The sequence below is a fragment of the Solanum tuberosum genome, unplaced genomic scaffold, assembly GCF_000226075.1.
Source record: "Solanum tuberosum cultivar DM 1-3 516 R44 unplaced genomic scaffold, SolTub_3.0 scf00355, whole genome shotgun sequence".
NCBI lineage: Eukaryota > Viridiplantae > Streptophyta > Magnoliopsida > Solanales > Solanaceae > Solanum > Solanum tuberosum.
In genome coordinates this window covers 540422-552704 of record NW_006239277.1, presented here as the reverse complement: position 1 = coordinate 552704, position 12283 = coordinate 540422, and the positions used below count along the sequence as shown (strand labels likewise).

Here is a 12283-nt window from a genome sequence, read left to right as displayed (position 1 = left end):
TATATATATATATACATATACTAGACACAAGTGTCCGTGCTAGCACGAGCTCAATTAAATTTTAATATGATTTTTAAACATTTTAAGTTGTTAGTGATTGTAATTTATAGTACTTTTTACGTAATTTTTAAATAATATATGTTACTTTTCTTGTCCCAAAGTATTTAGCACAGATAGAATTTAAGAGTCACTCAAATGTGGTTAATTATTGATATTTACAATACTTTTTGTATAGTTTCCAAATTAAATAATACATGTTACTTATTTTGTCCCATTTAATATACTCTAACATATATTAATTTTATGAATCAATCGAATTTTTTTATAAGCAATCGAATTATTTAATGTTTTTAAAAAAAATATTTTATGCTTTCAATTGTTATGATTTATAGTATTTTTTACACAATTTTCAAATATATAAAAAAACAAAAAAACAAACAAATTAAAACAGAAGAAAAAAATAATTGAATAAGGGGGAAGCTGTGAGGTAGACATGTCGACCATGACCTGCCTGGTTATCCCCACTTATATATTAGTAGGGGATGTATACCTTGTATAATTAAGCGTGTATTATCATAAGGGAAATTACATAGTTAAGCAAACATATATTAGTTAAGTAGTCATCATAGCTATAGTTTTAGTCAATTACCACCCGCGATCAACATTCAACGATAATTAAATGGGGTGGGTTTTCGAGTTTGTATAATTCGCACGTTTGTATAATTCAGAATTTGTATAATATGTATAACTTTTGTATAATATACTTTGTATAACCGTTTAACGTTCAGATGTTTGTGTTTGTATAAATTCGTTATTTCGAGTTTATATAAAAATATAGCTCAATTATACAAACGTACCCGAAATAATACAAACTCACTCGCGAAATTACACAAACGAGGTAGCTTAAACTGTTGCTACAATCCGTAAATTGGCAAACTATAGCTATGAAGCATAATTAAATTTATTATAGTGCTTATTTGCTAAAATTCCCCTCATGAAAATATAAAACATCTTGTTGCAAATATTATTGTTTTAGATAAAAATAACGCAACAATTCTAAAATAAATTATCTCGTAATTTTATCCCAATTAAATATAAAATATTTTTTTAAAAAAATTAATCCCGAAATTTGTTATGCCTGTCCCTCCTACCAAAAGAGTCCTTAAGAGACGATCAAAATGAGCAACTATAAATACGAAATAAGTGGAGAGAAAAAAATAAATTACTAACAAAGAGGAACAGCCAATTCATTAAATTTAAGGTAAGCAAAACTGAAAAAGCTATAAACTTGCCATATGAATCTTTTTTCTTCAGTAACAAAATCTGGAAATTTTGTTTAGTAGCAAAATCTGGAAATTTTGTTAGTAACAAACTCTTTGATAAAACCCAAAAAAAATAAAATAAATTTGCATGCATGTAATTAAATGTGCTTATCTGCTGTCTCATATTCAGACCTAACAGGTGTTTGATGATGTTTTTTGTTCATGTGAAAGTACTTCTGTTTCACTGTTTCACTGTTTTTTTTTTCCTTTTTTGTTTTGTATCACTGTAATCAGTCCAAAAGTTGGTATGTTTAAAGTTTTTATCTTTTTGTGATTGTTGGGGTTGTGGGGTTTGGTTTTTTAGGAAAAAGATTGAATTTTTATGCAAAATTCCAAATCTTGATTACTAGGACTTTGTTAGTAATTGTTTGTATGTATGTGTACTAGTGCTATTTCTCTTTGATTCTTGAAATTTGTGGCTTAGAAGACAGACACCCATTGAGTTAGGAAGTGAAAAAAAATGTATAATTTTTTTTTTTGATTTTGGGTTTTTTTATGCTTCTTTGTATGTGATTTTTTTGTTGTTGAAAGGATTTGATGTTTTTGTTGTTGTTGTTGTTGTTGTTGTGTTGGTGATTAACTTGTGGAATTTGGTTTGCAGTTGAGTGAATTGTCTCTCTAGCATTGCTTGTATTGAAGAAACAGAGAAGAGAAGCTTATAAAGTATGAATTTTTCCATATCTCTATTTCCTTTTAACATTTATGTCTGTGTTAGACCTGTATAATGTTTTGAAATGTAATACTACCTCCATCCGTCTCAAATTATCTATCATTTTTCTCTTCTCGAGATTCAAACTACGTGAACATTGACCAACATTTTAAAATGTTCTTTTTTTGGTCAGAATTGCAACTGATGATAGTTTTCGTATAGTTTCTGAATATCAAAATTTTAATTTTAAAACACAAAAACAATATACAGTGTGTAATCCCACAAGTGGAGTGTGGGGAGGGTAGGTAGAGTCCGTAGGGAGGTTGTTTCTGATAGACCCTATATTGAGTTGATTTAATCTAATTTAGCTTCGAAGATTAGTCAAATTGATCCTCGAAAAGGGAAAATCGATACTTATTTTTCTATGGAGGGAGTACTAATATATAATGTCACATAATTGTGTAAGATTTTGGCCTCTCTATTCTTTAACCTTAGAATTTGAGTTAAATGCTCATATTGTTTGTGTGACCTAACTGTATACATCATTTATCTTCTTCTTTTTTTAATATGTAAAGAGAATGGAACTTAGTTTTATCTTGCTAATCTCAGAGAAGGTTACTCACACCAACATGGTTTATTTATTTAGTTACCAGAGCAATTTTTTTGTGTGTGGGAATTTAAAGAATATTAGGGGTGTGCTTCCACACTATTAAAGATAGAATGAGCATTTCCAGTTTATCTAGTTTGTAGATGATTTTAGCCAACTCGAACTAGTTTGGGATTGAGGCTTAGTGAGTGACAGTTGATTGTAGATTATTCCTTTCGGTGGCAAAGCCAGGATTTTCCAGCAATGGGGTGTCTAGTGTCACTCCTCGGACGAGGGTGGCTCTGCTACTAATTCCTTTACCATTTGTAAACAAGTTTCTTCTTGAGACAGGTTTACTTATTGCATGGTGAGTGATAAAACTCTCTTTTTGTTAACTGGTGACCGTAGTTTATCCGCCATGTTGTTTGAGAGCCTATAGGTCTGTTCCCTGAAATTCCAGCTAAGAATCTTTTTTGTCGGGTGTGATGTTTTGCTGCTGAAAAAGTTGATTGCAATTTATTATTTTTTCTTACATGGGCATACTAAAGCTAGATGGATGGCCCTTCAAGAATGAAAGTATTTACTTATATGGGACATGTTGATTGTTTCTGTTTTCTAGTTCAGTGAAGATGGTGGTAAGAACTGTGGATCTTCGCTCAGACACAGTCACTAAACCAACTGAAGCCATGCGGAACGCTATGGCCAATGCTGAAGTGGATGATGATGTCTTGGGTTATGATCCAACAGCCCAACGCCTTGAAGCAGAGATGGCAAGGATAACGGGCAAAGAAGCAGGATTATTTGTTCCTTCAGGCACTATGGGTAACCTTATCAGTGTGCTGACTCATTGCCAAATCAGGGGCAGTGAGATTATTCTCGGTGATTATTCCCATATCCATATTTATGAAAATGGAGGCATTTCCACCCTTGGAGGTGTTCATCCAAGGACAGTGAAGAACAATGAAGATGGTACAATGGATCTTGATCTGATTGAAGCTGCGATTCGAGATCCTAGCTTTGAAATATGTTACCCAACCACTAGGCTGATCTGCTTGGAGAATTCGCAAGCTCAGTAAGAATATTCTCTCACCATTAACTTTTTTTACGGCAACCCTCATATTGATGCATTATCTGGTAATGCTATTGAATTTGTGCTAGTTTTTGTTAAGAGCTGTAAATATTTAGTATATCATGGACCATACAACAACAACTATGCTTCAGTTCCAAGCAAGTTAGGATCGGTTATATGAATCGTCACCGATCATGTCACTTTGTTTAAGCCCATAACAGTCCAAAATTATAAAATCACTAGTGCCTCTAGCATTAGAAGTTCTCTACATGTCAATTGACATAAATCTCTAGCAAGATTAAAAGACTCCTAGCAAACATTAGATACAAAACATGACTAAAATTTATATAGATCTTTTTCTTCACATTACTTTAGTCAGTTTTGAGTATTCTCTCTTTATAATGCAAGTTCTTAACCAACAACATTCTATGAGTGCAGCTCAGGGGGCAGATGCCTTTCTGCGGAGTACACAGACAAAGTCGGAGAGCTAGCAAAGAAGTATGGTCTGAAGCTTCACATTGATGGAGCTCGTATATTCAATGCATCAGTTGTGAGTACACAATTTTCTTGTTTGTTAGGAAACAACCTTTTGTTTGGAGCCTGTCATTAATGCTACCTTGAGTCGGATGGATCTTCAAATTAGGGTGATTTTCAGTAGTTTCTATAAAGAATATCCTAATATAGTTCAATGACACATAGCTAGGTGCACATTTTTATTCTAGAAGCATGCACAATATCTTATGTGCCTGCTTTTACTTTTGACAGATCTAATAATCATCGTTCTTTTCTATGGACATATGACTTCATGGATTTTTGAGTTTTATAGGAGTCTAAATTGTAGAGTTGTCCATAATTACTTTTTATAAGGGCTTCTACGTTTGTCTTTCTGTATACCTTCTTTATTTATGTTCATTCTGATTAACTGGATTAATCTGTCATTTAGGCACTTGGAGTGCCTGTTCATAGGCTTGTACAGGCTGCTGATTCAGTTTCGGTAAGTGATATTATCCCCAAAAATCTAGATTACCCTTTCTCTTTATTGTCTCTAGTTGTTTCTGATCCACTTATTGAGTAATGAACAAATACATTTTATTCATAACATGGTATCCTAAAGGAGAAACAAAGAGATATTTCTATGCTTTAGCTTGTAATGTATGACAAGTTTGTTAGTGTATTTTTCCCGAATTTCTGCTCATTTAAGAGTCTGTGCAGGTATGCTTATCAAAAGGTCTTGGTGCTCCAGTTGGATCTGTGGTTGTTGGTTCGAAGAGTTTCATTGCCAGGGTATGTATGCTTTTGCATAAAAAAATTTTATTTGTTCCTTGACACAGCTTATAGTTTCCTTCGGTTTCTAGGCCAAAATCCTGAGGAAGACTCTAGGCGGTGGGATGAGGCAAATTGGTGTCCTTTGCGCTGCTGCTTTTACCGCTTTACAAGAGAATCTTGTTAAGCTGGAAGGAGATCACAGAAAGGCAAAGAGTTTGGCTGGTAATATTTTCTCCATTCGATAAGTTTATTAACTAACTCTATTTATTTGTCTAATGATTCCTATTTACTTCTCAGCGGAACTTAACAAAATCAAAGGGCTTAAAGTTGATGTTGCTACTGTAGAGACTAACATTGTAAGTTGACTCATCAGAAATGATGCTTAATTTTCTTTTAATTTAAAAGATGATGCTTACTTTTTGAGTTTTTTAACAACTGATACGTGTTTCCGGAAATATGTGCAATTCAGTCAGATGAACCATTAACAAGATTCTGACTGAACCCCGCATTTCTGCAAGAGGTTGATTCAAGCCATGGAAACAGCCTCTTGTAGAAAGTGGGGTAAGGCTGCGTATGATGTACCTTTGTGGTCCGCCCTTTCCCTGAACCCCGTGCATAGCGGAAGCTTTAGTGCACCGGGCTTCCCTTTAACCATTACTGCTATGACATTGATTAAAAAGCCATCCCGGCTAACCCCCTCTCCTCATAGACAACTACCTCACCTTGCTTGTAGCCTGACGGAGTTCAGCCTTAATCCCCTAAAGAATAGATGAATCCAGCGATACAAACCTTCTCATGAGCCAGTTATCATGTTCCATTAACTATTTTACATTCGGAAAAAAAACCTCCATAAAGCTGAGATCAAATTGCAAGAAGGAAATTTTGGCTTCTGGTGAGGGATGTCTTTCCTCTGGAAGGAATCTCTCCTCTCTAGTAGTCCACACAGAGAAACCCCATATTGCATTACCAATGTAAAATTTTCTTTCAGCTCCTTACGATTCCTTTTGTTATCATCAGGTATATTGCGATATACTGAAGGGGTCAAGGATCAGCGAAACAGAATTGGTCAAGACTTTGGAACAATATGGTTTACTTATACTACCAGAAGGCCCACTGAGGTGCGCTTGCCTTTTTGTTCTTCAAATCTCTATCTAAACACATCTACGCAATTTCCTTGATTGTTTATGCATATGCTAAGCTCGTTTGGAGTTCAACTAGTGAGAAATTACATAACATGCATGTTTTCGAGGTACAAACACTTGGATTATCACATCCATAGTTGCACGAGATTCTTATACATATGACACCAAATCTTTTCCTTTCTTGATGACAATGTTTTGTACAATTGATGTTTCAAAAATGATGTCGAAACAAACACTACTTTTGGAGGATCTGACACGCGTCCGCTGACTTTTTTGAAGAGTCCGTGCAATATAGTGTATAATTGAGAGATCGTTAGCATTTCTAGTAGATGATCCCAAAAATGTTAGGCACTTATAGCGCCTTAACTAGTTTTTCAGTTCAAAATCTGCTAGTAGTGTTCAAATTTGCATATGTTGGTAAAATAGAAAATAGAAAACACTACAATGGTTTTTCCCCATAGTTTGATATTTTCGAAAGATCTGGTTGTGTATTCTCCTTTAGTCGACTTATTTATGGAAAAAACAAGACCTCCAAATATTGGTATCGTCCAGGTCGTAATAAACCTTCCGAGACTTAGAAATGTTGCCAATTCCTATTGCAGAGTCAGATTTGTTCTACACCACCAGATTTCAGAAAGTGATGTACACTATGCAGTGTCTTGCCTTCAGGTAAGAAGTTAAATAAGTCGAAGCATCTACATTTACAAATGATCACCCACTCTTCGCTTACATTTTTTTTCTCGTTAAATATCTGCAGCGAGCTTTAGCAGGAGTGGCTGAAGAAAATGGTGACAAGTAACCGGATAAACGGTTTCAGACATGATCTCTTTCTGTTAGAAACTGTCCAAATGTTACATGGGAGAGACCAGTTTCATTTGCAGATTTTAGTCTAAATCTTTTAACTTTTCATTTCATGTCCTTTTAATGATCAAAAGACTGTTTGTTCTTCATATGTTTGTGGTTGAACTAGTTTTAAAATTTATCCTAATGATTTAGTAAGAGATGTATGTTGGCTCATATGCAGCAATGCTGATGTGGTATCTCGGAAACTATTCGGTACAACCTAACGATACATCCAATACGAATGATTGTGTGACTTTCTTATGTTATGGTGTCTCGAAGAATGAATTTAGCCATTGGCTCATATGCAGCAATGCTGATGTGGTATCTTGAAAACTACTTGATACAACCTAACGATACATCCAATATCAATGATTGTGTGACTTTCTTATGTTATGGTGTCTCGAAGAATGAATTTAGCCGTTGGCTCATATGCAGCAATGCTGATATGGTATCTTGAAAACTACTCGATACATCCAATACCAATGATTGTGTGGCTTTCTTATGTTATGGATAATATGCAGCAATGCTGATGTGGTATCTTGAAAACTACTCGATACAACCTAACGATACATCCAATACCAATGATTGTGTGACTTTCTTATGTTATGGAGTTACGAAGACTAAATTTAGTTGTCAACCCTAGTCAACAAGTTGCCCATATGATTTTAATTCACAATTACATTAGTTGAATAAAAACGATTCTCAACTTTCAATCTCACAACATTTGAAGGTAATTTTATGGTGATTAAATTTTATAAATTTCAACCATTATAGCTAGGTTCAAGCCTATGAGGACATTTCGTTTAGACACTTAAACTAAACTCTATTTCAATTAAACAACTTTAAACTGTGTGCGCGCAATCAAATGATTATTATATTCTATTTTTAACCAATAAAAGTATACAACATGTCTATGTTTAGTAATGGTAAATAAGCCAGTTATGGTTATTATTGAAATGGTAGATTAGCAAAATAAAATTTTTTAAAATAGATTGATTTTAGTATTCTATTCATTTTATTTTACGTAAATCAATTGAGTTATAAGATCAAATCTCTTATTTTTCTTTTGTATGAAAAATAAAATTTAAAAAAATTCGCACTAATTATGAACCGTTAATCGCCAAAAAAGGGAACACACCATATTCAAGTCATTAGCAACAATTATATGCTTCATTTTATCCTCCATTGAATAAAATTAGGACTTATATCTTATTTCTTCGTTAATTTTATTTGGAATCGTTGAGGTCATTGTTATTTTCATTAGAGTAATTTGAAGAAAAATAGCGGGAATAGAGAAACAACTTAAAATGGGTTAAATATTTAATTTCACGAAGAATTCTGTTAATATAAATCTAAGCTATTTGTATAAAAAAATGGACAAAGACCAAACCTAATAAATTTTTGAATACTTAAATGACTAAAACCGATATGTGTATAGTTAAGGAACCAAACCTAATAAGTTTTGAATACTTAAAGGACTAAAACTAGTAAGTGTATAGTTAATGGACCAAAACTGATAAGTTTCTGAATAGTCAAAGGACTAAATCCGACAATAATATAGTTAAATAACCATTTTAGACCTACTCATATAGTTAGTGAACTATTTATGACCTTTTCTCAAGAAATTACACACAATAACCTTGAACTCTTGACCCCACTTACTTCATCGACAAACCTTGAACGTCAAAACCTGAAACTTATTAGATTTGAAGTTTCTACTCATAGCATTCACCTCCAAGTCATTCTTGTAAATCACTATAGCACAACCCACGGAGGGGTCGTTTGGTAGAAAGTATTATATTTGCGTAATATCTAAAATTTTCTTCTTTTTTACCGTTATTATATAAAAAACATTAAATCAACAAAATATTGTTAACATACTTTTAATAAAATTTCTGGAGTATACAAATCAACCTGGTTTTTAATTATGTTGAATTAAACAAACCAAAATTATTTAAGTTAACATCAACCCATCCAAATTCAAGAAATTTAGTGAATCATATTTTCTTTAGTTAAATTTATCCCCTTGAAATTCAAAAAACCAAAAAATGAAAAATAAATAAATAAGATTTAAATTATTATTTTTTTAGCAAAAACCCCTTCTCCACATTTCTGCTGCCGCTGCTGCTGCTGCTGCGCCTTCATCCCTGTTACTTCTTTAATACTCTCATAATTTGTTTACTTCTCCACAAGAACAAGAATTCTTCTTTTGGGGTCAGTAAAAATACAATCTTTTTTGGTTCTTTAATGTTAAATATCATAGTTTTTTTTTAGTTTTTTTTGTTATGAACTCTGGCTATGTGAGTTGGTTTTGCTAAAAGGGTCTGCCCCAAGATGTTGAATAGATGTTCAGCGTAAAAATTAGTTTAAGTATAATGAACCCTTTTGAATATACTGATTAAAATGGAATGAGTTTGGTGGTTTCATGTAGCTGATTTTAGCTAATTTAAGGGGGGGTGGGGGGGTTAGAGGTTTAATTGTTGATTTTGTTCTGTTTTTTGGCTGTATGTTGAAATGGATTGTTCCTAATGTTGGTCTCAGCATTTTATGTATTAACTTCTTGCTCTTTCTGCTCTTGTTTTGTTAAAAAGGTTCAATTTTGGTGCCTGGGTGGAGCTCAAGTATGTTTCTTTTTGTGGTGTATTTGCTGTATGTAAATATTGCGTTTTTAGAATGTTGGACCTTGGGCCTAGTATTAGAACAGGACCCATCGCAATTATTGTTTACCGATGATGGGTCCTTGATTAAATTACCCACGCACTAGATGTCCAGCCTGGGTGTGAGGTGGGTGTTGAAGAGTCTCACATCGGATGAAAAATATTGTTTTTTGTTCAATTAATGTTGTGAACAAAATATTGTTTTTTTGTCCTGAACTCTGCCCATGTTAGCTAGTTTTGCGAAATTGAATCGGTCCCGAGATGTTGCAGTAGATGTTCAGCGTGAAAATTAGTGCAAGTTTAATGGATCATTTTAAATACTAAATAAAATGGAATCCGTACAGAGGGTTTTGTGTAGCTGATTTTAACTAATTTTAACTAATTTTTAGGGGTTTTGAGGTTTGATTGTGGTTCATTGGTTGATTGTTGTGATTTGTTATTTTGTTCTGTTTTCGGCTGTATGCTAAAACAAATTGTCCCTAATGTTGCCCTTAACATTTTCTAGGTCAGTTTCCTTGTTCTTTCTGTATTTTTCTTCTTCTTTTTTGGTGACTTGGTGAAGACGAATTAAGATTTTTTTGTGGGTTTTTTGCTGTATGTAAATACTCTCCTTTGGTTGTAAACTGTAAATATTGTTTTTTAGAACATTGTTTTTTGTTCTGAACTCTGTCTATTTGAGTTAGTTTTGCTAAATAGATTCGGTTCCGAGATGTTGCAGTAGGTGTCAACGTAAAAATAGTGTAAGTATGATGAATCCTTTTAAATACTGAATAAAATGGAATGGGTAGAGAGTCTTCATGTAGTTGATCTTTACGAATATTTGGGATTGAGGTGTAATTTTGACTTGTTGATTGATATCTTGCTGTTGTGATTTTTAATTTACTCTGTTTTCACTTGTATGCAAAACCAAATGTTGCCATGAACATTTTCTGTCAGTTTTTTGTTCTTTTTGTTCCGTTTTTTCTCCCCTTTGCTGTATGTAAATACCCCTGTTTTCTTTTCATCTTTTGTTTCCCTGGTTTTTCTTTCAGTATTACACGTCATATAAATTTTTGGGCTAGGTGGCAGCAGATATGTTTTACCTATTTTGACCTAGTCATTTGATAACCGATTCCCCTCTAATTTGTTGAAGGCCTAGTTTTCCCTAAAAGATATATTAATTGGTATTGGAATGAAATGGTTTGGATAGTGCTGAATGGATTAGAGGATTCATGTAGTGAACCTTGGCTAATTTGGGATTGAGGGCAGTTGATTGATTTAGTTTGGATTGGGGAAGGAAGGAGGGGTTGAGAATCAGAGGTGGAGAAGCACCGAAAGGTCGACACTGTCATTTTCAGTTTCTTTAACTTAAATGACGGTGACAACCTCTTGCGTTTTAGGAGCCAAAAGATTTTGGCTTTCTAATCGTTTTCTCCTCCTTCCAATGTCAGGGGCTCAGGGCATGCTTTTCTTATCATATCTCATTGTTGGTTATGAGTTTTTGTCATTTGTCAAGATTTCGAAAGAATTTGAACTGTTGGTGTAATGCTAAAACTGCCATCAATCTTCCAGCTTGAGCTACATTTTCGTGGATATATTATAGTTTTAGTGCCTATGAATTGTCCAAATACATGTCTTTCTATTTGATTTACCTCTGATGCTTGTTATCATCTAGTTCTAACCTTCATCATATACCTTAGCAACTAATTTTGTGAAGTCTATTGATACTTATTGAAAGTGTAATAGGCTATAAAGAGATTCAGCTTCATTTAAGGCAAGTTTATGTGGATTTGTCGGTTGATCAAGCTGCTGGAAAATCTTACTTTTGAGCAAAATCAAATCAAGATTTTCCCAGCCCTCTTTTCATTCACCTCTATCTATAAGTCACTTCCCATGTTTTATTATATATTTTGGATGGGGGATGCTATGTTGCCCTCTGTCTGTTTATGTTCGTCTGCTTACTGTTATGAATTCTAACCACTTATGTCATATTCACCTTTTAGCAGACCCCAACATAGTCGAGAATTTGAGGTGTAGATAATTGATATGTTTTCTTCTCCTTCTCTAATCTCTGGAAGTTATTGAGTCTGGTGCTTTCAAATGAAAATGCATGCCGATTCTGTGGGCCAATGGAGGCAGCTAGGCCCTGCTATCTTTTTGTAATTGATTTCCTTCTGGAAGTTGATTGTCTGTTGCTAGTTTGACTGCCTTAGTAACTTGTCTTACTAATTATTCAGAATATTTTAGAAGATGGAGATAGTTGAGTCCATTCCTGATCTTGCTGTGCAAGATCCGCCTGGTGAAGACTTCTCTGCATCTGATTTGAGTTGGACCAAATTCGGAACTGAAGAACGTCATGATGATGTTGCCCTTATTCATTATGATCGAGTTGATGCTTTTATCATTGGAGAGTGTTGTAATGTGGAATTCCCAACAAGGTTTCACATTGAGAGGGGAAGGAAAAGAAGCAAAGGCAGTTTAAAGGAGTATAAGCCTGATGAATATTTGGAGTACAGGCTGTAAGTGCTTCAACCATTTAAGGATATATCATTTGATATCTTCTGCCCTTCTTTTTTTTTTTTTTTTAAATGGATAATGTGGGTGGGTCATGCTGACCTTTTTTTTGTTCTATTTGTCTTAACTAGTAAACTATGTACTCGTTTGAATTTTTGCTTACTTGATCTCTTGGTGGATTAACTCAGGAATGAATTTTCTGGGCAAATAAATCTGAATGTAGAGGATTGTTTGTAAATGTGTAACTCTTGGAGGG

General features: G+C 33.8%; 2 protein-coding genes across 5 annotated transcripts in view; both read left to right on the top strand.

Annotated features, from left to right (window-relative positions):
- The first annotated feature begins 1162 nt into the window (after window positions 1-1162).
- On the top strand, window positions 1163-7138 carry LOC102577840 (L-allo-threonine aldolase-related protein). Of its 4 annotated transcripts, none has more exons than XM_006361359.2 (11): window positions 1163-1261; window positions 1924-1985; window positions 3182-3629; window positions 4065-4176; window positions 4570-4620; window positions 4839-4910; window positions 4982-5114; window positions 5190-5248; window positions 5910-6010; window positions 6637-6703; window positions 6792-7138. In XM_006361359.2, coding segments are annotated over exons 2-11 (1086 nt in total). In that variant the 5' UTR covers window positions 1163-1261; window positions 1924-1984; the 3' UTR covers window positions 6834-7138.
- Window positions 7139-9003: 1865 nt separating this feature from the next.
- Window positions 9004-12283, top strand: part of LOC102587868 (uncharacterized) — a 9224-nt gene continuing 5944 nt past the window's right edge. The window contains exons 1-2 of the mRNA XM_006361357.2: window positions 9004-9091; window positions 11751-12032. Coding sequence (XP_006361419.1) covers window positions 11764-12032 — 269 coding nt within the window. The 5' untranslated portion in view covers window positions 9004-9091; window positions 11751-11763. The remainder of the gene's footprint in view (window positions 9092-11750; window positions 12033-12283) is intronic.